The sequence below is a fragment of the Phragmites australis genome, chromosome 12, assembly GCF_958298935.1.
Source record: "Phragmites australis chromosome 12, lpPhrAust1.1, whole genome shotgun sequence".
NCBI lineage: Eukaryota > Viridiplantae > Streptophyta > Magnoliopsida > Poales > Poaceae > Phragmites > Phragmites australis.
This window is the reverse complement of record NC_084932.1, coordinates 25,404,554-25,430,143: the sequence shown is the minus strand read 5'-3', so window position 1 is coordinate 25,430,143 and position 25,590 is coordinate 25,404,554. Positions and strand designations below refer to the sequence as shown.

At 44.7% G+C, this 25,590-nt stretch overlaps 2 protein-coding genes across 3 annotated transcripts; one reads left to right on the top strand and one right to left on the bottom strand.

Moving 5' to 3' along the window:
* Positions 1-12,533: 12,533 nt before the first annotated feature.
* On the bottom strand, positions 12,534-13,342 carry LOC133887123 (uncharacterized). The gene is made up of 3 exons (XM_062327046.1): positions 13,162-13,342; positions 12,877-13,077; positions 12,534-12,749 (listed from the first exon to the last, which is right to left on the bottom strand). Exons 1-3 carry the CDS (start codon positions 13,327-13,329, stop codon positions 12,684-12,686), a joined length of 435 nt encoding a protein of 144 aa, XP_062183030.1. The 5' UTR covers positions 13,330-13,342; the 3' UTR covers positions 12,534-12,683.
* Positions 13,343-19,027: 5,685 nt separating this feature from the next.
* On the top strand, positions 19,028-25,408 carry LOC133887033 (disease resistance protein RGA5-like). 2 transcript variants are annotated; one of them, XM_062326943.1, is made up of 5 exons: positions 19,028-19,231; positions 19,327-19,561; positions 19,659-20,531; positions 23,165-25,183; positions 25,270-25,407. In XM_062326943.1, exons 3-4 carry the CDS (start codon positions 19,705-19,707, stop codon positions 25,161-25,163), a joined length of 2,826 nt encoding a protein of 941 aa, XP_062182927.1. In that variant the 5' UTR covers positions 19,028-19,231; positions 19,327-19,561; positions 19,659-19,704; the 3' UTR covers positions 25,164-25,183; positions 25,270-25,407. The 2 variants fall into 2 exon arrangements, with proteins under 2 accessions (XP_062182927.1, XP_062182926.1); XM_062326942.1 differs by lacking the exons at positions 19,028-19,231; positions 19,327-19,561 and having other exon boundaries at positions 19,575-20,531; positions 25,270-25,408.
* Positions 25,409-25,590: the final 182 nt, after the last annotated feature.

Below are 25,590 nucleotides of genomic sequence, written 5' to 3'. Positions count from 1 at the left end.
ATCGGATTAGATTAATACTACCTCCTACCTCTAGGTAGTATGGACCATCATAAAAGAGCTCTCATATTAAATAAGTAGAATTTTATTACTAGTTCGTTCACTTAAACTTTTGTAAGGTTAAGACGGCACCGTGGTTGGGAGTTAGCTTTTACTAGTTCTTGGGGTTGGGCTGTGATGATTATTATCTTTTATATGATGTGCTTGAGAATATTGTTGTGATTCATTAGTCCAGGAAGCCGTATTTAGAAGGAAAACTTTGCCGAAATTTCCTTGAAGTTCCAGACTTGGTAGGATTTTGGTTTGGTTGGGGTAGCACTTCAGGTATAGGGATACCTGGGGCGTTACAACCCCTAATTGCTTAATCGATTAGATTAAATGACTTGACTTAGGAGCATCCACGTTAGAACTTAGAAATGCTTCGAGACTAGCCCAAAGTAACGTGGGAAATCCTGATACCGTTGCTCTCTACAAAACCTTGTGCCATTGATGTCTCGTTCTCTAAAAAAACTTATATCTCATTAATTTTTAAGACATATCCCATGGATTTTTATTCCGCCAACTGGGCGGGTCCAAGTGTATACCAACTGAGCTTTGTAGTCAAAACTATTCGAAGTTTGGTCATCGGTAATGTTTTAAATACTAAATTTGAGGTTAAACATTTCACTTCTTTTGAAAAGTGGTTTCATAAAATGATAATTCTTCTATATCTATAAATATATAATGACAGAAACTTGTAATCAATTTTTTTTATGACTGTATCGATGTATAGAATAGCACCTATTTCGACCGCAGGGAGTACAAAAGACTCAAATAAAACTTGCTACTCCATATTGACTACGTGAAAAAAAGCTTAAAAGTGATGGGTCATAATCGTCATATGTGACTGTCGGTGGATGAACACCACAAGCGAGGATCCTGAGGGACCCCTTTGAGATTCGGTCAGGGGGCTGATTCTGGATCTACCTCGTACGTGGATTTAATGTGAATATGTGAGATCTAGGTGGGACGGATGATCGTCGGCTAGTGAGAGTAAATGCTCAAGGGATTTTAGACAGGTTCGGGCCGTACGGAGCGTAATAACCTACTTCTGTGTGTGTGATATGCTATTAATGCTCTTGGAATACCTTTCTCTGGATCTCTGAGTTACAAGGTTTTTTGTCTAAGTCTAGAGCTTCGGTCTTCAAGTGCCGATCTCTCTGAGCTTCTATTCGGCTTGGACTTCTCCGACCTTCAGCTATGTACTAGAGCTTCTTGAGTCTTCTCAGACTTGTTGGAAACCTTCGCCTTTTTTCTACGGAGTGCACCTCCCATTTTATCCTGTCGGGGGAGGCTCGACGTGCCCAGAAACGGAGGCACGAGTCCCCATGAGTCATAAATGGAAAGCAACCGTTATGGGGCTACAGTTTGATGTTACAGGGGTTGAAAATGCGTCCCCGGTCGGTCCCGTCGCCTAACTTTAGCAGGTGCAGGGGGGGCCCACCGGGTAGCAGCCGAACTACCCTGCATGCCCGCTCAGTCAGAGCAGATCTGACACAGTAGGGGGGCAGGTGATATGCCTCGAGCCCAGCGACGATATCTCCAAGTCCCGCAGGGTGACGTGCGATGGGACCCGTCGCATTAACTGTCCCCATGCCTTCCTGCTAGGAGGTGGCAAGGACTGACGTACTCAGTACGACAGGCGTGGGGGGAGTGGTTGGAAATGATAAGCCACGCTCCCTCTTAAATGCAGCATCGGGCCTCCCACCGATTGACACCTCACCATTGAGCCCTTGTGGGGTCCACCGGCAAGGGGCTTCTCAGGTTCTCGGGGAACTATGGGTGCTCGGGGACCACTGTTCATGGCCCCGAGCACCCCTCCCGACTTTGTCTCTTCTCGGGTCCTCGGGGAACTCTGGGTACTCGGGGACCACTGTTCATGGCCCCGAGCGCCCTCTCCCGGAACTGACTCTTCTCGGGTCCTCGGGGAACTCTTGGTACTCGGGGACCACTGTTCATGGCCCCGAGCACACCTCCCGGAACTGTCTCCTCTTGGCCCTCAGGGAGATGGTCCCCGAGGGAGAGCGCCACGTGGCAGCTTGCTGTCCTGGCCTCGGGACTCGGGGACCCCTGGTTCCCATGTCACCGACAGTGACGCCCCGAACGCATTACTGATGACTAGTCATAAGTGACGAATAAGAACCCGTTACCAATAAGGTCATTGGTGATGGGTCATAACTTGATACGTCACTTATTAAAGTCATAAGTGACGGTTCACGGTTATGACTCGTCACTTATGACTTATTTACGTTTTTCGCGTTTTTTGATAGAAAAAAGTCAAAAAAAAAAAAAATTCACCCGAGCCATCCCAACGCATGCCTATCACCACTGGTCACAGATCACTTCTATTTTTTCAGCACTATTTTCAGTCTTTGCGTCAAGCAGAAATCGAACCCGCCACCTCCCCTCGCGCACGCGCGTTACCACCTCAGCTATCGTGTGTTTGTGATGGACATCGGGTATTTTATCCTTTTACCTTCTTTGCCGAAGGTCATAAGTGATGGGTCATAACCGTGACCCGTCACTTATAAAGGTTATAGGTGACGGGTCGTAATCTTGACCCGTCACTAATAACTGTTTTTTTATTTTACATATAAAATTTATATTAATATTTACATATAAAATATGTATTAATATTTACTTATAAAATTTGATAGGTGACTGGTTATAATTTACCTATAAAATTGTATTAATATTTTATAAATTTCTGAATATCTCATGCAAACGATCGTAATTTAATAGATGCCTCGGAGTGCCTCCGATAAAACATGCATAACTTTTGCATACGAACTTCGATTTCAAATTTTTTTTACTCTACGGACATCTACAGAAAAAGTTACATCTGTTTCTCCCTGACTTTGTCGGGTTTGGTGAATTTTTTGAGGCCAAAAATGGCTTGGAAGATTGAGTTCTCGCCTTGAAAGTTTCTACACCGTTTTCAGAACGCGCGTTTGTGTCCATAGCCGCCACCCCTTACATCAAACTTGAGCAGAAATTATATATATTTTCTATTCTAATACTGCTGAGGTGATAAAAAATAAGAAAAAAATAAAAAATATTAGTGAATTAACTATCTATGACTATTATCATTAGTGGCGTCACTTATGTCAGATCATAAGTGACGGGTCACAATTTGACCTGTCACTTATGAGTGCACAAGTTAACCCGTCACTTATTACTTGTCATAAGTGACGGGTCACCTTATGCCAGTCATAAGTGACAGGTCAAATTATGACCTATCACTTATTACTTGTCATCAGTGACGGGTCACCTTGCACCACTAATAAGTGCCGTCACTTATGACCTGATATAAGTGATGAGTCATGTTACGATCTGTCACTATTATCATAAGTGACGTATTATGACTCATCACTAATTCCGTGTCTCCTTTATCTGTTTTTCATGTAGTGATTATTTTGGTAGTTGTTGTCCTAGTTTAATTTGCATAGATGCTCTGTTGCCAGTATGCAGTGGAACAGTAGCTCCTTCCTTTTCGTTGGCATATAATTTGTCCACCCTTGATGTAAAATATAGTTAGAAAATGACATGCAAACAACAAAGATTATCAACAACTAGGTGGCATACATTTAACGTGGGAAACTCTTGCGCGAAGAAACCACACGGGCGCACAACCAGTGATCTTCATTATGTATATGATTTGAATTACATCTTCACTCCATGAGGAGAGATACAGAACGCTGAGGATTTATAATGAATCACTAACTCATCCTTTGTGGCTTACAAAAAAACGCAGAGATACATGCATGCACGCTGCCGGAAAATGTAGATATATAACACCAGGCTAGCTAGGCTGTGGAGAAGTTAATGTTCGTGTGAGATTATGTGTGATGAAAAATTGATTGAATAGTAAAATTAGCATAGCAAAGTGATTTTATAATAATGGCATAGGATAATATTTTGTTTGGATACGCTTGCAACAGCATGCTTTGATATGCTTATAGTAGGATAGTATTGTTGATTTATGAGCTTTTGATAGTGTAGTCGTGGTTATGATATATGTAATACACTCATGAGAGTGGTGTTATATTGACTGATTTTGAGTCAAATTAGAAAGAACTTGTGTTAATATGTGACTTGAGATCGATTGTGCTGATATGTTGAGGTTTGCAGCAGGAGCCATGCAAAACCTCAAAACCCTTTCAATTCCTGATCCAAATGCCAATCGACGAACTCATTTCGGGCTGGTGCCCGGGGAATCTCCTTCGCTTGAGCATCTCTCTTTTAGTCTGATGTAAGCCTGAGCAATTGGATGATGTGAAGGCTGAATTCCGGGAATTACTGGACAGGTATCCCAACAAGCCAACATTTGAGTTGCTTCAGGTAACTGAGTACTGAATTTAGTACAGTAAAATTATTTGTTCCTCATTTCGTCTTTCTTTACCTGGCTGTGCATTAGTATTTGGGCACCTTAGTATTTCTTACCCCGTTTACTTACCTTGCAATTTGAAGTGGTGGTGATGCATCGGGTAGCTGAGGCTGGATGTCTATCATGCATTCAACAAAATATTTCTCAGTCGACCGGTGCATTCAGCAATGTTTTACAGACACTGGAGCAGTAAGAGCAGCAGCACACTTTACAATTCTGCAAGGTGAGTGAATTGCGCCCATTGACCTGAAACACAAGTATTGTTAGAAAATAAGACACTTTTAGGTTTAATTTAATCTATAAATATTCATGAGCGTAAATTAATAAACTAACATGTTTATATCATCAGAGCATAATCTAGACATGTGTATAATAGCATTACATATGCCTAGATCTACTATACTTAAAATTAGCGATCGCAGGAAAATAAAATACGAGTGATATAGTTTTTACGTACTGATCCTGTGCTGTGAAGATTACTGAGGATGTAGATTGCACCGTATTGACAGTACGATCGATCCTGCTGATGACACACCGGATTTGTTGACGATGATAGCAGGCAGCGTCCAAGCGATCAGGAAGACGAGCTGTGGTAAAGAACTTGAGCAGCCGTGCAGAGCTCTTCTCAAAAACCTTATTCGCCCTCTCCCAGTGCAAGATCTCAAGAGCGAGTATTTCGGAGACTTGCTCTCCCGGTTGCCGGTGCACGTTGATGCCGGGATGGAGTAGACTACAGTGGCAGCGCAACAACGAGAGAAAGAGGTAAAAAAACCCTAATTCTTATATAGACTCACATAATAAGAGCGTTCCCAAATTGAGGGCTACTATCATTAGTAGTCTATATTCTCCCTCCAATGAGGTGAGGATCCTTAGATATATATAGGGAGAAAACCTCTACCTCCACCTCTATTAGCAATATAGTACTAATAGAAGGTGGGCCTCATCATGGATTATCTCTCCACAATATAGGCCTTTGAGATTTATTGAGAATTATTAAAATTATATGAGCCCCTATAATTCTAACAATCTCTCACCAGATCTCAAAATCTCATAGAGATTTGTCTGTTTTCCCCTGTTGTTTCATATACCAGTATTTCAGTGGAGACGGTTAAGTTTAACCTCCACCTAGAACATCAAGCTACACTTATTCACAACTTGAACAATAGACTACGCCTTGAATTACAAGTTTTGTGCAAACAAGTTTCACCAGAGGTCATAACTGGTACTTGGTTGCCTGTATGTTACCCCACGGGTGGAGCATATAAGTCGTACTCCTTGGTCTCTTCATGATCTTAATAGAGATTATCCAAGTCTCACAAACTGCGACCAACAGTTGCGCTCATATATGTGTGTTCTTTCAAAAATGCTCTGCAAGACAGCATCTTTGTTTATTAAAGCAACTAGAACACATTATGGCAATAGCCAACCTGCCTTACAAATCTCTGAGAGTATTGCATCTTTACTGGAGTAGGTTGTAAAGTACTCTCCTTCAGTTAGACCAATAGCTTGTTCTTTCCAGGTCCTAATTCACGGGATCTCCGATCACATAGGCTGGATTACCATTATGGTATAACTCACATAGGCCTCATATCCATCTCTCTCGATGCATTCTCTATCACATTCCATGATAGTACCTTTGTGAAGGGATCTGCTAGGTTCTTAGCTGTTTGGATATAATCCAAGGTTATCACTCCGAAGTTTCTCAATTTCCTGACAGGCTTCAATCGTCTCTTTGCGTGCTTTGTGGACTTGTCATTATCCTTAGAACTGTTTACTTTGATAACAACTGTCTAATTATCATATTTCATAAAGATAGCCAGTACCGGTTTCTCAACCACAGGCCAGTCCATCAACAACTCACACAGTCATTATACCTCAACAGTGGCTGTGTCCAACGCAGTGAGTTCTGCTTCTATAGTTGACATCGTCAAGATGGTCTATTTGCAAGACCTCCGTGAGACAGCACCACCACCTGAAGTGAATACATATCCACGTGTGGTGTAAATCTTATCAGCATCAGATATCCAGTTTGAATCACTATAACCCTCTAGTACCGATGGGTACCTAGAATAATAAAGACCATAACTCATAGTACCAAGCAAATAACGCATGACTCGCTTAAGAGCATGCCAATGTTCATCGCCCGGGTTAGAAGTAAACCAGCTCAATTTGCTCATAGGAAATGAGATATCAAGCCTTGTAGCACCAGCTAAGTATATGAGTGGTCCAATAATCTAAGAGTATCTCAGTTGGTCCCTGCCACTTTTCTTATTCTTTTGAAGTATCACATTGGAATCATAAGGTGTTGGAGAAGGCTTGTTGTCCTGGTAGCCAAAGCGCCTTAAGACTTTCTCAACATAATGAGATTGTGTAAGAGTAATCTCATTCTCTCCTTTGATTAGCTTGATGTTTAAGATTACATCAGTCTTACCCAGATCTTTCATATCAAAGCTTTGAGACAAGAAAGACTTGACCTCATTAACCACGTCAATATTTGTCCCAAATATCAATATGTCATCAACATACAAACACAATATAACTCCCTCACCTCCACCATGACGATAGTACACACATTTATCTGCCTCATTGAATGAAAAACCTGCAGATATTAAAGTTTTGTCGTACTTCTCATACCATTGATTAGGAGCTTTTTTAAGACCGTACAAGGACTTCAATAACTTACACACCATGCCTTCTTGAACTTTTACTACAAACTCATCAGGCTGTTTCATATAAATTTCCTCGTCTAACTCTCTATTAAGGAAATATGTCTTAACGTCCATCTGATGAATGATAAGACCATGTGAGGCAGCCAAGGAAAGTAGCACTCGAATAGTAGTCAATCTCGCAACAGGTGAATAAGTGTTAAAGAAATCTTCGTCTTCCTTTTGGGTATAACCCTTGGCCACAAATCGAGTCTTGTGCTTTTCAGTAGTACCGTCAGGCATAAGCTTCTTCTTGAACACCCACTTGCAACCCACAGGTTTGCAGCCATAGGGTCATTCTGTGACCTCCCAAGTCCCATTTGAGAGGATGGAATCCATTTTGCTACGGACTACCTCCTTCCAGTAGTCTACATCAGGAGATGTAAACGCTTTTGCAATAGACTTGGGAGTGTCATCCACAAGGTACACAGTGAAATCATCACCAAATGACTTTGCAGTCCTTTGTCTCTTACTCCTCCTAGGAGCATCACTATCATCCTCCTCAGGATCTTGCTCATGTGTTTGTTCAATAGTCTTAAGAGGTGGAGTGGGTTCAGGAATTATCTCATAAGATAGTCTAGACATGCTGTGTAAATCTTTCATAGGAAATATATGCTCAAAAAATGTTGCATCACGAGACTCCATCATTGTATCGACACGCACGCCAGATACCTCATATTTAACCACTAAAAATCTATAAGCAATGCTCGTATGTGCATAACCCAGAAAGATTCAATCCATTATTTTAGGTCCGAGCTTGCGCTTTTTAGTTATTAGTACATTGACTTTCGCCAAGCATCCCTAAGTGCACAAATAAGAAAGTGATGACATTCTCCTTTCCCATTCTTCATATGGGGTTTTCTCCTTATCCTTGAGAGGAACTCTATCCAGGACATGACACGAAATCAATAGAGCCTCCCCCACCATACCTTAGATAATCCCGCAGTGTCTAACATGGCATTAACCAAGTCAGTCAGTGTGCAGTTCTTTCTTTTAGCAACCCTGTTTGATTGAAGTGAATAGGGAGGCGTCATCTCATGAATAATCCCATATTTCTCACAGAATAAATCGAAGTCACTAGAGAAATACTCTCCACCATGATCTGAACTAATTCTTTTGATCTTTCTCTCTAGTTGATTCTCAACTTCTGCTTTGTGATGTCTTGTGAATCATATATCTTTATCTCTAGTTGATTCTCAACTTCTGCTTTGTGAGGTGCTAAATTTCTTTCCTCGACTGCCTTGTGAGGCTTACGGGATTGTTTTGATTGCACACAATTATGACACTTAGAACCTTTGACCATGGAAAAATTCGAAATTAAACTCATTCTGAAAAGTCGAGACATAGAACCAAAATTTAAATGACATAACTGCAAATGCCAAACACTAGCATCATTATTAATATTGCCATAAATATGGTTCACAGACTTATTGCTGAAATCAGAAAGGGAAAAACGGAACAAGCCTCCGCACTCATAGCCTTTACCAATAAGTTGTCCATTCTTTGACATTGCAACTTTATTGGACTCGAACACCACCTTAAACCCGTCTCTATAGAGAAGGGAGCCGCTTACTAGATTCTTATTTATTGTATGGACATGTTGCACGTTCTTCAACTGCACAATCTTTCCCGAAGTAAACTTCAGATCTACCGTGCCAACACAACAGAAGCATGTGACCCATTCCCCATTAGGACAGAAAAATCCCAGACGACCTGATAAGAAGAGAACATTAAGATATCAGCACACACATGAATATTGGCCCCTGTATCAATCCACCAATTAGTAGACTGAAACACTTAAAACATGGAAGGTAAATTACCATAACCTGCAGCTCCGTTTCCAGCTTCGTCAATGGTCACCACATTAGCAGTCTTTGAGTTCTGCTTTTGTGGAACATTTCTTCCCTTGCGGTCTGGACAATCCTTAGCGAAGTGCCTAATCTCACCGCACACATAGCAAGGTAGTTTTGCTGTGTTCTTCTTCTTCTTCTTGAAGGTGGTAGTTTTATTTGGCTTATTATCTTTCCCTTTGTTCTTGTTGTGGAAGGGCTTTTGCACCATATTGGCGCTAGTCTGTCCCTCGCCTCCTTTTTGCATTCTTAGCCTAAGCTTTCTCCTCAACATCAAGAGATGCGATCAAACTCTCAACAGTAATCTCTTGTCTCTTATGCTTTAGAGCAGTGGCAAAGTTTCTCCATGAAGGAGGTAACTTGGCAATGATGCCTCCGACCACAAACTTATCGAGTACATTGATCTTGAGGAGTTCGAGTTCCTTCACGATGCATTGAACCTCATGAGTCTGCTCGACAACAGAGCAGTTTTTAACCATCTTGTAGTTATGATACTGCTCCATGATATACAGTCTACTTCCTACATCTAATGCACTGAATTTAGCATTGAGTGTATCCCACAGCTCCTTCGTGCTTTGTATGTGCATGTACACATCACAAAGACGGTCACCAAGAACGTTAAGAATGCATCCTACAAAGAGTGTATTGGCATCCGTCAACGCCTTTTTCTGCTCAGCAGTAAGGGTTCCTTCTGGCTTATCATTAGCCGCCCAGTAGATATTCATGGCCGTCAGCCACATAGTGACCTTGACTTGCCATCTCTTAAAGTGCACACCAGAAAACTTGTCTGGCCTCGGTGCATCGACAAATCCAGCTATTGATAAACCAAGTGCCTACAATAAGGATTTTGGATTGTTAGAAAATAATACACTTTTAGGTTTAATTTAATCCATAAATAATTCATGAGTGTAAACTGATAAACTAATATGTTCATATCATGAGAGCATAATCTAGTCATGTGTATGATAGCATTATATATGCCTATATCTACTATACTCGAAATTAGGGATCATAGGAAATAAACTACGAGTGATATAGTTTTTACGTATTGATCCTACGCTGTGAAGATTGTTGAGGATGTAGGTTGCACTGTGTTGACGGCACGATCGATCCTACTGATGACGCGCCGGATTTATTGACGATGACAGCGGGCGGCGCCCAAGCGACCAGGAAGACAAGCTATGGTGAAGAACTTGAGCAGTCGCACGGACCGCTTTCCAAAAACCTTATTCGTCCTCTCCCGGTGCAAGATCTTAAGAACGAGGGTTTCAGAGACCTGCTCTCCCGGTTGCCGGTGCACGCTGATGACAAGATGGAGTAGACTACAGTGGCAACGCAACAGCGAGAGGAAGATGAAAAAAACCTTAATTCTTATATAGACTCATGTAATAAGAGTGTTCCAAAATCGAGAGCTATTCTCATTAGTAGTCTATATTCTCCCTCCAACGAGGTGGGGGTCTTTAGATATATATAGGGAGAAAACCTTCACATCCACCTCTATTAATAATATGGTACTAATAGAAGTTGAACCTTATTATGAATCACATCTCCACAATATAGGTCTTTAAGATTTATTAAAAATTATTAAAATTATAAGGTCCCTATAATTCTAACAAGTATAACGGTAAGGAATGCATCAGTAGTGTCCTCACCTTTATAAATTTTGCTGCAAAAGTGGTTAAGCAACAATTGTCTGCTCGATCTCTCAGAATCTGGTTGGACTTTGGAGTTTAGGACAGCTTTTATACCTTCATGGAAATTGGAACAATCTGTCGATGGAGGTGCGTGGCTCACTTCATGATGAAGGAGGATCTAGTCCAGTTCTTTTTGGCAGCTAGCTATATGCAATAGTGCTTTTCAGTGAACCAACAGCAAATGTTCCAACCTCGTTTCCTTCCAACAATTGGCATAGGCAATCTGAAGCTTACTGCTAACCAACTGTTTGAAGTTTCAGTTCACTCCAGAAACTGTTCTTCCAGTAATAAATTTCTGGCTTGTTTATTTCATTGTGTTTGCAGTAAGTGTTGACGCCTGAACTTATCTTCACTGCTGAGATTGGGATATACTAGTTTGCTTAATGTTTGTGCATTATATTTGCCACGTTACATGGTGAACTGTCCTGTTATCGTTTCCACCAGAAAGCATGTCTTTTGAGTTTCTGCCTGCCTTTTTCCAAGTTAATTATATCAAATCAAGCACATATATATCTCCCCAAGTTTTGATCTAGACCAGTCTAAAGTTTCACGCCGGCGGTAAACTGAAGCTGTGGCATTGAATTAACTCAAGAAACTGAAGTTGATTCCCATGTGCGACAGAACTGCGTGGAGCTAAGCATATGATATATGATTCTTTCACATTTCTTCGGTTCTTCTTGTAGTATCTGGTACATCCCAATCAATTCTTTTACACGGTGTAAGAAAAAAAAAATGTAAGAGAGACGCTATGCGTACCTGAGCTCACACCAAGGGTGGGCTAAGCTAAAAGCGGATTTGGAGTGGTGTTTTGCACTCCTTTTCCATTTCAAATGCAAATTCACGAACACAATCAATCACAAGCAAAGTCCGTGTTCGGTGACCCACGGTTCTATGATGGAGCACAGCACCCATCCAAATCAGTCCTACCTGCCGCCTTAAGAAATTATAATGAAAAGAAAAGAATACTACTACCTGCTACTGTCTTCAGTCATCAATTGACCTGTAAGCTCCCTAAAAAATTTGGCTTGTAAGCGACGTCGCTGAAGCAGCTACAAAAGGATCACCAAACATTCTCCTGTGTGTGACTGCGGTAGACATTCACACACAAATCCTCCAGAAAATAAACTCTCAAATATTCTAAGTGGATGAAAGATGGAAAATAGCAGATACAACTAGGTCAATTCTTTCAATTGAAAACTAATTGGGACCTAAATTACAGGTTTTTGCATATTTTTTTTTTTTCAGCACAGAGGTCTGAGAATGCCTCGGAAGGCAATCCGACGGTTGTCAGGGGGTTGGGATGTGGCCGCAAAGGGGTGAGCCACCACAACCGGAGACAGCTTCTTTGCCGAGTGCCTCAGGCACTCGGCAAAGGACGATATACACTCGGCAAAGGCTTTGCCGAGTGCTACGCTCGGCAAAGGGCGCTCGGTAAACAGTTTGTCGGCAAAGACCTCTTTGCCGAGTGCACTTTATCGGGCACTCGGTAAAGTCTTTGCCGAGTGCTAATCTGACACTCGGCAAAGGTCTCCGCTTTGCCGAGCGCCAGTGAATCAAACACTCGGCAAAGGTGGCATCTGTGCCGAGTGCCACCGGGAGGACAATCGGCAAACAGGCCATCTTTGCCGAGTGCCTGGACCGTGGCTCTAGGCAAATCTGTGATGTTTGCCGACTGCAATGGCCTTTGCACTCGGCAAAGCATGTTGTCACTTTGCCGAGTGCCATGGCCATTGCACTCGGCAAAGTGACTGAAAACAGCCTTTTTTATTTGTTTTTTACATCCCATCCAAACAAACAGAAGATATATATATATATAACAAACATCACCAACATCACATATATATCATCAACAGCACATATATATCACCAACACCACATATATATCACAAACGTCACATGTCTCACAATATATCACAAATAAGTTCACAAGTAATCCAAGTGCTCCATCATCTACAACCATAATTGCAAATAGAAGTACCATTAACAACCACAAGTATCATCACCAAGATGGTCAATGAAACTGATTTGGTGAAGGATTCGCTGAAGCATGAGGATCGTTCGATGCCGCCGATTGATTCTGCACAAAGGAGAAGAGATTGCATGTGTGAGACAAGATAAATATATACCATACATGAATAAAACTTTCATACTCCACTAGGTTTGACCGTAAGCATGAACATACAAACTAAAACATTTATACTCACAGGAGTAGAATAGTGAGGAGGTGGAGGTGGAGGTGGAGCGAATAGCGAAGGTGGCGGAGCTACACCCGTAGCGGCGCCAAGACTTTGCATGTACTGAAGAATCTCCACCATCCTCCGCTGCTCGGCCTCCCGCTCGGCCTCCACCCTCTCCATCGTCGCCTGCATTTGCTCCCGTATCCTCCTCTCTTGTTCCAGCTGGGCCTACAATATATTCACCCTAATGTTACAATAATGCAAAGGAAAGGTATGAAAAAACCAATGAACGACGAATAAACCAGGAATAACCTCGAGTGCCTCCACCCGGTGGTGTGAAGTGTCCTTCCGAGGTCGTATGGCCGGGCTCGTGCTCGTGCTGCTTGCTCGAATCTGGGAGAGACTGGGAGTAGCGGCCGAGTCGATTGCGCCGTCGCCAATCCAGTATCGCCCATGCTTCTTGCCTCCTCCCACCCTCATGACGACTTCTCCATCAAGGTACTCGGTGCTCGGATCGTACTCTGGCCGATGGACCTCCCTTACCATCGATGTGTACTCACTAAGGCGGTTGTGGACGGTCGCATTGTTGTACGCCTCGGGCCCGTCCTCCGGGTTGTAGTCGACGTCGGACGTCGCCTTGCCCTTGTGGGCCATAGCAAATGCCTTGAAGATGGAGCAAGGCTGGCCACCATGTGACGCCGACTGCGAGAAAAACAGCAAGATGATTAGAAATCATGCAGAATTGAGCGTTAGAATAAATAAATGAATTCGCGTACCCATGTTTGTGCGTATCCGCTGAGGTTGCGGCTGCCTTGATGGTGTGCTACACCTGGCATCATCAAACGCCGCTCCCGGCACAAGTTGTGCGTCTCCTCCCACTCGCGTGAGCACCACTTGTCCACCATCTGTTCCCAGCACTGGGGATGTGCGGCGCACCAATAAGGAATCATCTACAGGCCATCAAGTACATGACATATCAGAAGATGAAATTAAGCCTACTTAATCTCAAAAGGAATCAGTATTAATGTTCTATATTTACCTGCAGGTACTGGTCCCGGGTCAGCGTCATGGTTCTTGCGTCCCTTTTGGTGACCTTCGTTCCAACGACGGTCCCGTGGTAAGTTACGACGGCCTGGATGCGCGCCTCGTAATGCATGTCCACGACGAGTTTTTTGCAGCATTTGGTAGCCACCGCATCCGCCCTGGCCTCATGTCCGTCCTAGCATCTAAACAAATCCTGCATACAAACACGATGTATCCATTCATTATTTCAAGAATGTCCAATAAATACGATGTATTGAGCAATGTAGTGCGAGGAAGACTTACCCACAGCTCTTGCTTCACCCGCTCCGCCTTGTTGTTGAATACCCTGCGGGCCCGATCTGCAGCATCGGGGGCGGCGGCGTAGTGGTCAAACGAGTAGGCCGGCCCCGTCACTCCGGCGTACTCAACCAGGCCAGGGAAGTGCTCCTTGCACAGAAGACCGAGGATGCCATTGACTTGGCGTGTGTGAGCACCTCCACTCGCCACAATCGTCCAGTTCCTGCCCAAGTGATTAAGAAAAATTATTAATTTCTATTTTGATTTTCAACATATCATATAAAGTAGTGATAACATCTAAAGTTACTTACTTTTCCCCCTCGGGTCGAATCAGCGGGCGTCTCTCACGAGGTATCGGTCGCTGAGGGAGGCTCGCGGGACCTCGCAAGTAGACGCTCGACGAACTAGAGGAAGCGGAACCCCCTGCTGTCGCCTCCTCCTCGTCGTCCTCCTGCGTGTCCTCCTGCGCCTCCTCGTCGTCCTCTTGCGCGTCCTCCTGCGCCTCCTCGGCGTCCCCCTGGGGCACCTGCTCCTCCTCCTCCTCCTCACGCGACGGGGCGGCAGGCGACGACTCCCTCCTGCGGCTGCTCCTCCTCCTACTCTCCCCCGGTGCAGCGGTCATTGTCCTTCGGTACAAGGACGTTAGCTTCCTCATCCCACCGCCCACCATCTTTGTTCAATCACCTGCAATTAAAAATTTCGGCAGCACCTCCCCTGCACGGTGAGGTTTCCAAAACCTGCAAGAAAACCAACGGCACGATGGCCGACATGCACATATATATGAACGGCACGATGGCCGACATGCACAAGATTATATCCAACCACATATATATAACAATGTCACAACCACTCCTACGACTACTTAGACTACCACCACTGCTACTCTACCACTACTACTACCGCAACTACTAGTAATACTACGACGACGACGACGGTATGGCATACCTAGTGGACGTCGTAGGGCGGCGGTGGTGAAGGGGCCAGGGCGCCGGTGGACAAGGCGACGGCTGGGGAAGCATCGGGGACGTGGCAACGGCGGCCGGGGCGCCTCCTCCTCCTCCTCCTTCTTCTTCCTCCTTCCTCCTTCTTCCTCCTCCTCCTTCTTCCTCCTCTCCTCCTCCTCCTCTCTTTCTCCTCCTCCTCCGGCGGCGCGGCGCTGGGGGCGGCGCAGGCGCGGGCGGCGCTGGCGCGAGCGGCGCTGGCGCGGGCGGCGCTGGCGCGGGGGCGGCGCGCGCGCAGGAGTGGGCGGCGGCGGCGCTGGCGCGGGCGCCGCGGGCGCGGGCGGCGCTGGCGCGGGCGCCGCGGGCGCGGGCGGCGCTGGCGCGGGGGCGGCGACGGTGCGGGCGCGGGCGCGGGCGCGGGCGGCGGCGGCGGCGGCGCTGGCACTGGCACGGGCGCGGGCGGCGGCGGCGGCTGCGGCACTGGCGCTGGCGCGGGCGGGGGCGGGTGCGTGTGTGCGGTGTGTGTGGGCCGGCAGGGCCGGGGGTTAAATCCCCCCTTTGCCGAGTGCCCCCAATCTGGCACTCGGCAAAGAGGGGTTTTTAAAAAAAAAATTAAAATTCTTTGCCGAGTGCCAGACGTCCTGGCACTCGGCAAAGAGGCTCCTTTCCCGAGTGTCATTTTTTGACACTCGGCAAACCCTATTTTTTTTTTTCATTTTTGACCTCCAAACTTTTTCTGCAGTCCTCATACAATACCTGGTACTCCATGTTCCAATGTGGCACATTTCTCGGACTTTTTCTATATTTCTTTAATTTATTTTAATTAATTGAATTTTCTTGGATAATTCAAATTATAACTGCTAGTCATTCGAATAATGAAAAAAAATGAATGGAAAAATGATATTCATGTTATTTAGTATAATGTGAGGCCGTATCCAGGAACAGACCACCAATTTCGAACATCTTGTTCACGAAACATAACCACGAACTTGCGGTCGAGTTGTTTTTAAATTGTATAAAAAGCAAACGAAGTACGAAAATCATGAAACTTGTCAAGATGTCATGATATCATATGTGGAGGCTGTGATAAAAATTTGAGAAGGTTTTGCGCAAGTTGTCACGTACGATGCTTGCAAACCGAAGAATCTCCAAAGAAGTTTACCGCAAGTTCGTGGTCATGTTTCGTGAACAAGATGTTCGAAATTTATGGTCTGTTCCTGGATACGGCCTCACATTATACTAAATAACATGAATATCATTTTTCCATTCATTTTTTTTCATTATTCGAATGACTAGCAGTTATAATTTGAATTATCCAAGAAAATTCAATTAATTGAAATAAATTAAAGAAATATAGAAAAAGTCCGAGAAATGTGCCACATTGGAACATGAAGTACTAGGTATTGTATGAGAACTGCAGAAAAAGTTTGGAGGTTAAAAGTGAAAAAAAAAATAGGGTTTGCCGAGTGTCAAAAAATGACACTCGGGAAAGGAGCCTCTTTGCCGAGTGCCAGATGTTTGCCGAGTTCTTTCTCTCTGGCACTCGGCAAATAGCCTCCACGAACTTGGAGCAGAAAAAGTTTGGAGGTCAAAAGTGAAAAAAAATAGGGTTTGCCGAGTGTCAAAAAATGACACTCGGGAAAGGAGCCTCTTTGCCGAGTACCAGATGTTTGCCGAGTTCTTTCTCTCTGGCACTCGGCAAATAGCCTCTTTGCCGAGTGCCCGATAAAAAGCACGCGGCAAAGTCTGGGACACTCGGCAAAGAAGCCGTCTCCGGTAGTGCACCAGCGTACGCATGTCCAGGTTCGAGCCCATGCGGATTCGCTCCTCGCCGGGAGACGGTACCAACCGAGCTATGCTCGGCTTGCATATTAAAATTTGAAATTTTCAGATTCGGGCATAGGATGAGAAAAACTCGAGGCCGGGCTCGGATTACTGTTGCAGTAACTGGCTAATTTAGCTTTGTTAGATGTATTATCACTTCCTCCATCGATGACAATTTTAGGATTTTTTCTAAACAACCAAATTAAAGTCCCAGACACAAAAAGGTCATGTTACCCTCATTTTCAGAACCTTCACGAGCTCAGCTGTTGCTCATAGAGTGGTCTGTTGTAGATAGTAAGTATATAGTAGTAAATAATTTTGAAAACATGAATTAGGATAATTAATTTCGTCATAATTAAACAAACAATGGTGACTTTGACTCGAGGTTCATGCACGCTAGATTGAATCAACATTGGCCTAAAATAATGGAGCATTGTGGCTAAACCTTATCCAATATGAATTTTTTATCACCCCATGGATAATATTTTTTTTCTTGTGTTGATTGAATAATCTTCAATAATTTATCACCTTATCTAAGTCTCGATCACTTGTGTGCGCTCAGATAGGCTTGCCATTGTTTAACGGTGAGATAGGTGAACACTCAAGTTAGGATGTAGAACCATAAATACTTTTTGTTAGGGCATCATATCAATGTGAAAACAATAATTGAAGATACATGCACTCCACAGATTCATCGCGTGAAGAGAATTCGGATCAAGATGGAGATTAATGATTTGGCTATTGAAGAGAATTCAGATCAAGCTGGAGACTGTTGTATATTGTGATCCAATACTAATCTCTATATGATATATAGCTAGTTATGTTTGGAGTTGTTTCTCAATATTTTTTCAAGTGCATCATTAGTGATGTAGAGAGCGATAATTTTCAAGAAGGAAGCTAACGAAGAATGACCACACATTCATTTTATTGAATAGCATGTTACAAACACTTAACCTGTCATACGATGTTAAAGTATGAATTGATAGTGAAAATAGTTGTAACTACACTTATTTTTCTCTATTGACAAATTAAGCTAGGCTTCCCTCTCATTTCTTCACCTCACATGCAAGAACACCAAAACAACTAAGCCTAATAGCTGTATCCGGAATTACTTACGGCCGCCCTAATTGTTTAATCGTTTAGATTAAACAAGTACAAATACATCCGACTTGACTTAGAAGCATACACGTTAGAACTTAGAAATGCTTCGAGACTAGCCCAAAGTAACGTGGCAAATCCTGATACCGTTGCTCTCTAGAAAAGCTTGTCCCAATGATGTCTCGTTCTCCAAAAAAACTTATATCATATTAATTTTAAAACATATCCCGTGGATTTTTATTGCTCCAACTGAGTGTATCCAATGTTATTTCTTTCGTAAGTTAAAGTGTATACCAAATGAGCTTTGTAGTCAAACTATTCGAAGTTTGGTCATGGATAATTTTTAAATACTAAGTTTGAGGTTGAACATTTCATTTCTTTCGAAAAGTGGTTTCGTAAAATGATAATTCTGCTATATCTATAAATATATAATGATAGAAACTTGTAATCAATTTTTCTTATGACTGTATCAATGTTTCTTATGCAGCGGCGCAGTTGCTCTTTCCTTTTCTTTGGCATATAATTTGTTCAAACTTGATGTAATTTTTTTTAGAAAATGGCATGCAAATAACAAAGATTATCAAGAACTAGGAGACATATTTAACATGGGAAACTATTGTGCGAAGAAACCACACAGGTGATCTTCACTATATATATGATTTGAATTACATCTTCACAATATGAGGAGAGATACAAAACACTGAGGATTTATAATGGATCACTTACTCATTCTGTGTGGCTTACACAAAAACGCAGAGGGTTTTGAAATGCAGGGAGCACCATGGGATAATGGACTATACATGCATGCACGCTGCCGGAAAAGGTAGATATATAACACCTGCCTGGGAACAGCAAGCTTGCAAGAACTTCCCCGAGATGTCAAATAAGTGCGGTACACATCATCGCGTTCCACTTTCATTTGATTATTCGATTCGCGCAGGGTGGCCTGGGATTTGCTCGTCGGCACCTGGGGCCCATGCAGCTTGACTCCGCGGCCGCGCGCGGACCCGGCCTCCACACCAACACGTCGACGGCGCACCTTGCTTTCCTGCCTCCATTGTTGCCTCCACCTACTCTCCTCCTCAGCTTTAAGCTGGTCGCCTGCCTCCCTCCACACTTTGCTACCCAGTACCCACTCGGCTTTCCTTCGCGCTGCTCGTGTCTCGCTCTCGCCGAGGACTCTGTCTCGTGCGGCAGAGGTTCGTTACCTGCCTCGGATTGGACTCCTGTGCGGTGCTCACCGTGTCCGTGCACTGTTCTCCCGTGGACTCATGCTGGATCTTGGATTTTGCAGGCGTCCTCGCGCTTGGCAGGTGTCTTTCTGCCGTGCCGCTACTGCATCGTGGTTTGGGTGCTCCGCCCGCCGTCTTCATCTGCACCGTGCAGCACCCGCTTTTGCTGACGAAACAGCTGGTTGCCTTCTTCCTCTTGCTGCACGTCTGCTCTTGGCTGGTTCGACAACTGTCTAGGAGCCGGCCGTTCTGCTCGTTGTAGATCGTTTCACTTGCTGCCCGTGTTGCACGGCTAAGGTTCGGCGCCTTGGATTGCCTCTTCATTTTGTGTGTTTTTGCTCTCCCATGCATGTGTTTTGATGTTGGTTGGGGTCTGGGACTCTGGGTTTGGCAGGTTCCCGGCTCGGCTTGCACAGAGGGGACAACGCGAGCTAGCGAGCATGGAGATCGCCACAGGGGCCATGAGCACCCTCCTGCCCAAGCTGGCCGACCTGATCAAGGACGAGTACAAGCTGCAGAAGAGCGTCAGGGGCGAGATCATGTTCCTCAAGGCCGAGCTCGAGAGCATGGAGGCTGCCCTTCTCAAGGTATCCGAGGCACCCATCGACCAGCCACCCGACATCCAAGTGAAGCTTTGGGCGAGGGAGGTCAGGGAACTGTCCTACGACGTCGAGGACAGGATCGACGCTTTCATGGTCCGTATCGAGTCACGTGTGCCAGGGAAGACACAGAGCTTCATGGGTTTCATTGATAGATGCCTCAACCTGCTGACGACGGCCAAGATCCGCCACAACATCGGCGCTGATATCAGACGCATCAAGGCCCGTATCTCGGAGGTGAGTGAGAGGCGTCACAGGTACAAATTGGATGTTCCTGCCAAGCCTACTGGCCCAACTGTTGATAGCCTTCGCCTGTCGGCTCTGTACAAGAAGGCTACCGAGCTCGTTGGCATCGAAGAGAAGAGTAATGGTATAATAAAAAGGCTAATGGAAGGGGATGAGGCATCAAAGAAACAATTAAAAATAGTCTCACTTGTTGGTTCCGGGGGATTAGGCAAAACCACTCTTGCTAATGTGGTGTATGAGAAGCTTAAAGAACAATTTGATTGCGGGGCCCTTGTTTCTGTGTCTCTTAATCCTAACATGGTCAACATTTTCAACAATATGCTCCATCAACTCGACGGCGACAAGTACAGAAAAATCAATGAAGCTACATGGGGTGAAGCACAACTAATCAACGAACTGAGAAATTTCCTTCGGTACAAGAGGTATGTGTCCATCACTTTACATACGTATGCTAGCTCTAATCTACACCCCGGGGTAGAATAGTCTTCTACACCACAAGCTGTTTTACTAAACAACATTCAGTAAAACGTTGTGATTTTACTGAACGGAAAGGTCAATATAACTGAATCACGTTCTTGGAAAATGTTGTCAGTAATTTTTCGTCAAATTTTAGTAATTTTTTTCAAAAGGACGATGTTATTATAAAAGAATAGAGTTGTCCTGTTTATGAAGGAATCGGGGCCTAAAAATCTCAACAACTGGCCGGTTGAATCAAGGCCAACCGGAAAATGACCCGACAACCTGAGTGTCCCAAAAAACAAAAGGCAAGCAACACAACACTTCGGAAACTACACACGCAAAGTCCACCAACGGATCATAGTTGCCAAGCTCATCACACGCTGCGACAAAGCAGCTCCGACGTCCCGAAACAGACCTTAGCATCTGTCTAGATGTCCTCTCGTCCCCATCCATAGCCACCATGTGTCATCATTGCCAAGCTCGTCGGACGCTCTAACGCAGCAGCTTCGACTACACCATAACCCACTCATAGACAAAACGACGCAGCACCAAAAGAGCAGAGGCCTTGCTGACAACATGCCCCATTCGAGGCCTGGAGTGTTCACAACCATTGACGAAGAAGGGACCCGCCACGACAAAGACAGCGGCAACCGGAACACGCCGTGGGATCCTCTAAAGCAATGCCTCGAGGGAGGAAATGACGCCCCAAGCGCCACTGTCGCCCATCTAGGCACGGACATGGTTTTCACTCGAAAGATCCCACAGCGACAAAGGGGGCACCTTCGACAAATGCCTCCAAGGAGAAAGCTTTGCTCGAGGGCGTCGCCATTGTTGGCCCAAGCCAAACGCCGGGCAAAGCTTTTGCCCGAGGCACAGCCAGCACAAGCACGCGTCACCCAGAGCCGCCCCACGCCACGAGGCTCCCCACGGGCCTGATCAGAGAGAATGAAGACAAATCCGATAACGGGAGGAACTGCCATGGCACAAGGGGACTGAGGGCAACCGTGCCATGCCCATCGCATCGTGCGTCTTGAAGCACTAACGTCATTGCTCGAGCGTCACACAGATCTCAGGGAAACAACGACAGCGAGCACAGGCGGAAGGGCGGCAGTGCTCCAACACCGGCAGTGAAGAGAGCCGCCGTGCCACCGCGAAACTGAGTCACCGCACCATCGTGAAACCGAGTCACCACGTGCTGTCATGCTGCACTGCTGAACGCCGAGGGCCGCAAGGATCACGGCCATAGCCCATCCCCGGGTGGAAGGCCCACCTGAGAGCCCAACCCGACCGGAACCGACCGTCGGGAACAGGGGGTGAGGCCGAGGCGAGCCCAGACGGAGAGCAGCACGGGAGGGGTGAGTGGCCACCTGCCACACCTAACGACCGGTGGGGAGAGGAGGCGCATCCACCAGCCATGCCAGACCATCGCCGGGGGCAATGCTGGGGCAAGGGAGACACGGCCAGCCACGCCGAACCACCACCGGGGAGAGGGCGGCCTGCAACGACCCATCCCCACCAGATCCGGGCTGGGCAACTGGCCAGGAGTGTGGAGCCAACGATAAGGCCACAGATCTGCGCGAGGAACTGCATGGATCTAGCCATCCCAGCAGTAGGACAGCCGAGGTTCGCCACCATACAACGCATGCGGGGGAGGAGGAGGGGGGAGGGCGGGGAAGGAGGCACAGATGGACACCATTTGGCCGCACCGTTGCTGGCTGCTGCCGCTGTGGGCCACCGCCGAAGCTCTGTGGTGGGTTTCTTGGTGGTGGGTGTTGGTTTCCCCGAGCCGCCTCATGGGAGAGGTGCCGCGGGTTCCCTCCGCTGTTTCACAAATTGCTTTTTCCTGCATGCATGAAAATTTCAGTAATTCGGTTCAGTTAACATAGTGTGGGTATAAATACACCCTAGGAGTACATTAGCATCAAGTCTATTTTACATATGTATATGGAATTTTAATGAGTGAATTGCAGTGGTAGACATCCTTGAATTTTGTGTCAATATTTGTGCTATTTAAGTTGTAAAACCTTATCTAAGTTCAGCATGTCCCTGTTTGAACTTGATTAATTTAAAGCTAGTTATCTGGTTGACCTAACTAGATTTAAATTAATACAAATACGGTAAAGAGACCAACTATAATACAAAATATAGCTACTTAATTTATTGTATACAGTCTAAGAAGATTATAAAGTGTAAGATCGGCCTGCTGCTATGCCATGGCTGCACAGCAGTGGACATCCCTGAAGCAAATGTCTGTAGGTGCATGCCCTGCCGCCGGTCACACAGGGGTGATGCATTCTTTTCGATGGTTAGATATTTTGCTTTTTTGAGAATTTCTAGGATTTTGCTATTTTTCTTAGATTTTCTTAATCCTATTACTGTATTAAGTGCAGTGTGTCCGGTGAAATGTCCACAAATTTGCCATTTCTATCACCGAATCAAGATTTTTGCAGCGTGTTCTAACAAATGCCATCCAAACATGTGATGTCCAAGAGCCAATTTTAAACTTCGTATAGTTACTTTCTAACTTGAGCAGCCAAAGCAACAAACTCTTGGGTAGATCTTTACTAATATATGGTCATTTGAGATCTTTTTATAGGTACTTCATTGTTATTGATGACATATGGAATACTTCAGAGTGGGAAACAATCCAGTATGCTTTGACTGACAATGAATGTGGAAGTAGAATAATCGCAACAACTCGCAGTTTTGATGTTGCCAATCAAGTTGGTGGTATTTATCGAGTAGAACCTCTTTCTGATATTGACTCAAGAAAGTTATTCTACCAAAGAATATTTGGCACTGAAGACAAATGTCATCATCACTTGGCTGAAGTATCTGAAAAGATTTTAAAAAAATGCGGTGGTGTACCATTAGCTATCATTACTATAGCTAGTCTATTAGCCAATAAAAATGGAAAGGAAAATGCATATAACTATTGGTCCAAGGTGTATCAATCTATGGGTTCTGGTCTTGAAGACAGTCCTAATGTGAAGAACATGAGAAGGATATTAGCAGTTAGTTACTACGACCTACATCCACATCTGAAGAGTTGCTTGTTATATCTAAGTTTGTTTCCAGAGGACCATGAGATTGAGACAAAACATTTGATAAGGAAATGGATTGGCGAAGGCTTTGTCAGCAAAGAACAAGGGAAGAGCTTGTATGAAGTAGGTGAGGGTTATGTCGATGAGTTAATTAACAGAAGTATGATACAACCAGAAACTATTGGTCATGATAGTAAGACAGTTTCTTTTCGTGTACATGATGTGGTGCTTGATCTCATCAATTTCTTGTCAAATGAGGAGAATTTTCTAACAACAATAGGTGGTCAACAGACCGTGTCTCTGCCAAATAAGATCCGCCGATTATCCCTCCAATCCAGCAAGGAAGAGGATCTCAGGCAGCTGACAACCATGAGCTTGTCCCATGTGAGGTCACTTGGTGTGTTCAAGGAATCTTTCAATTTGGTGCCTGCCCTTTCAACCTTTACAGTCTTGCGTGTTTTGGATTTAAGTGGTTGTGAGCAAGTGAAGAATCATCATTTCAAGGACTTTTGCAATTTATTCCACCTGAGATATTTGAGTCTCCGTCAAACATCTATCACTGAGGTCCCCAAAGAGATACAGAATCTACAGTTTTTGCAAGTACTAGACATAAGTGGGACTTCCTCAGAAAAGATGCCTTCAACCTTTATTCACTTGACACAGCTGCTGCACCTTCGTGTTGCGTACATAAGACTGCCAGATGGATTTGGAAATCTAAAGTCTCTACAAGAAGTTGAAGGGTTCATCACTGTGGAGTCTCCAAGCATGCTGCATGATCTGGGCAGATTGACCGAGCTGAGGGCCTTGGGCATCAAATTTTGTGAATGGAATGAGAGCTATGAAAAACCTTTCATAGAATGTCTATCTAACATGGTCAGTCTCAAATCCCTAAGAACAGAAGGCCACATAGGCAGCCTGGATTCCGGATGTGACAATTTATCTCCTGGGCCTCAACAACTCTGTTCCGTTTATATATACCGTACAGGTATTCCTGCAGTACCAAGATGGATGTCTTCACTCTGCTCCCTCTCGTTCCTAGCAATCAGATTATTAACTCTGGGAGAGCAGGACCTTCAAGTCCTTGGGAGCATACCATCTCTTACTGATCTCCAAATAACGGTGATGAAACCCACACAGGAGAGAGATGAAAGGTTGGTCATTGGCAACAATTATCTATTCCAGTGTCTAACACGGTTAAGAATCTGGTGTCTTGTCTCCATGGAGGTGATGTTTGCACCAGGAGCTATGCAAAATCTCAAAAACCTTCTTTTAAGATTTGGGGTGCAACTGACAATGCATCAGTTTGGTGATGTGAACTTGGGTCTGGAACACCTCTTGTCGCTTGAGCGTGTCTCTGTTAATATGAATCAGGACCGTGCTACGCCCAAGGAGTTCGAGGCTGCCGAGGATGCAATTCGGGAAGCCGTGGACATGAATCCCAACAAGCCCACGCTGAAATTAAACATCAACAGGAATCTGTCCGCCGTGCTTAGTAAAGCATCAACACGATTTAGAATGGTACCCGATTTCGCCCGCCCCTGCAAGGATTAGATCTCCTCACTAATCTACTGGTATGTACTACACTACTGTTCCAGGTAATAACCCTTTTAATATTAGCTGGTAACTAATCCTTGAATTTTTCATCTTTCTTATTTAGTGTTGATTACTCTTCATAAAATGCCGGTGGAAGGCGGCGGTGGGTGAGAGCGAGAGAGCTAGCGAGTGAGAGTGAGTTGGTCGAGTGTGAGAGGAGCAACATTTAAAGTTACTAGGAGCAACATTTAAAGTTACTAGGAGCAGTCAGATGCGTGAAGCCGAGTAGGCTCGCGTGTGAAGGTCGGGTTTTTTTATATTACCGCTGGTTCGTAAACACAACCAGCAGTGATAACCATATCACCGTCGGTTATTAAAGACACGTCTTTTGATAAACTAATATTATTGTCGGTTCGTGTTACTAACCGACAGTGTTAATCACTAT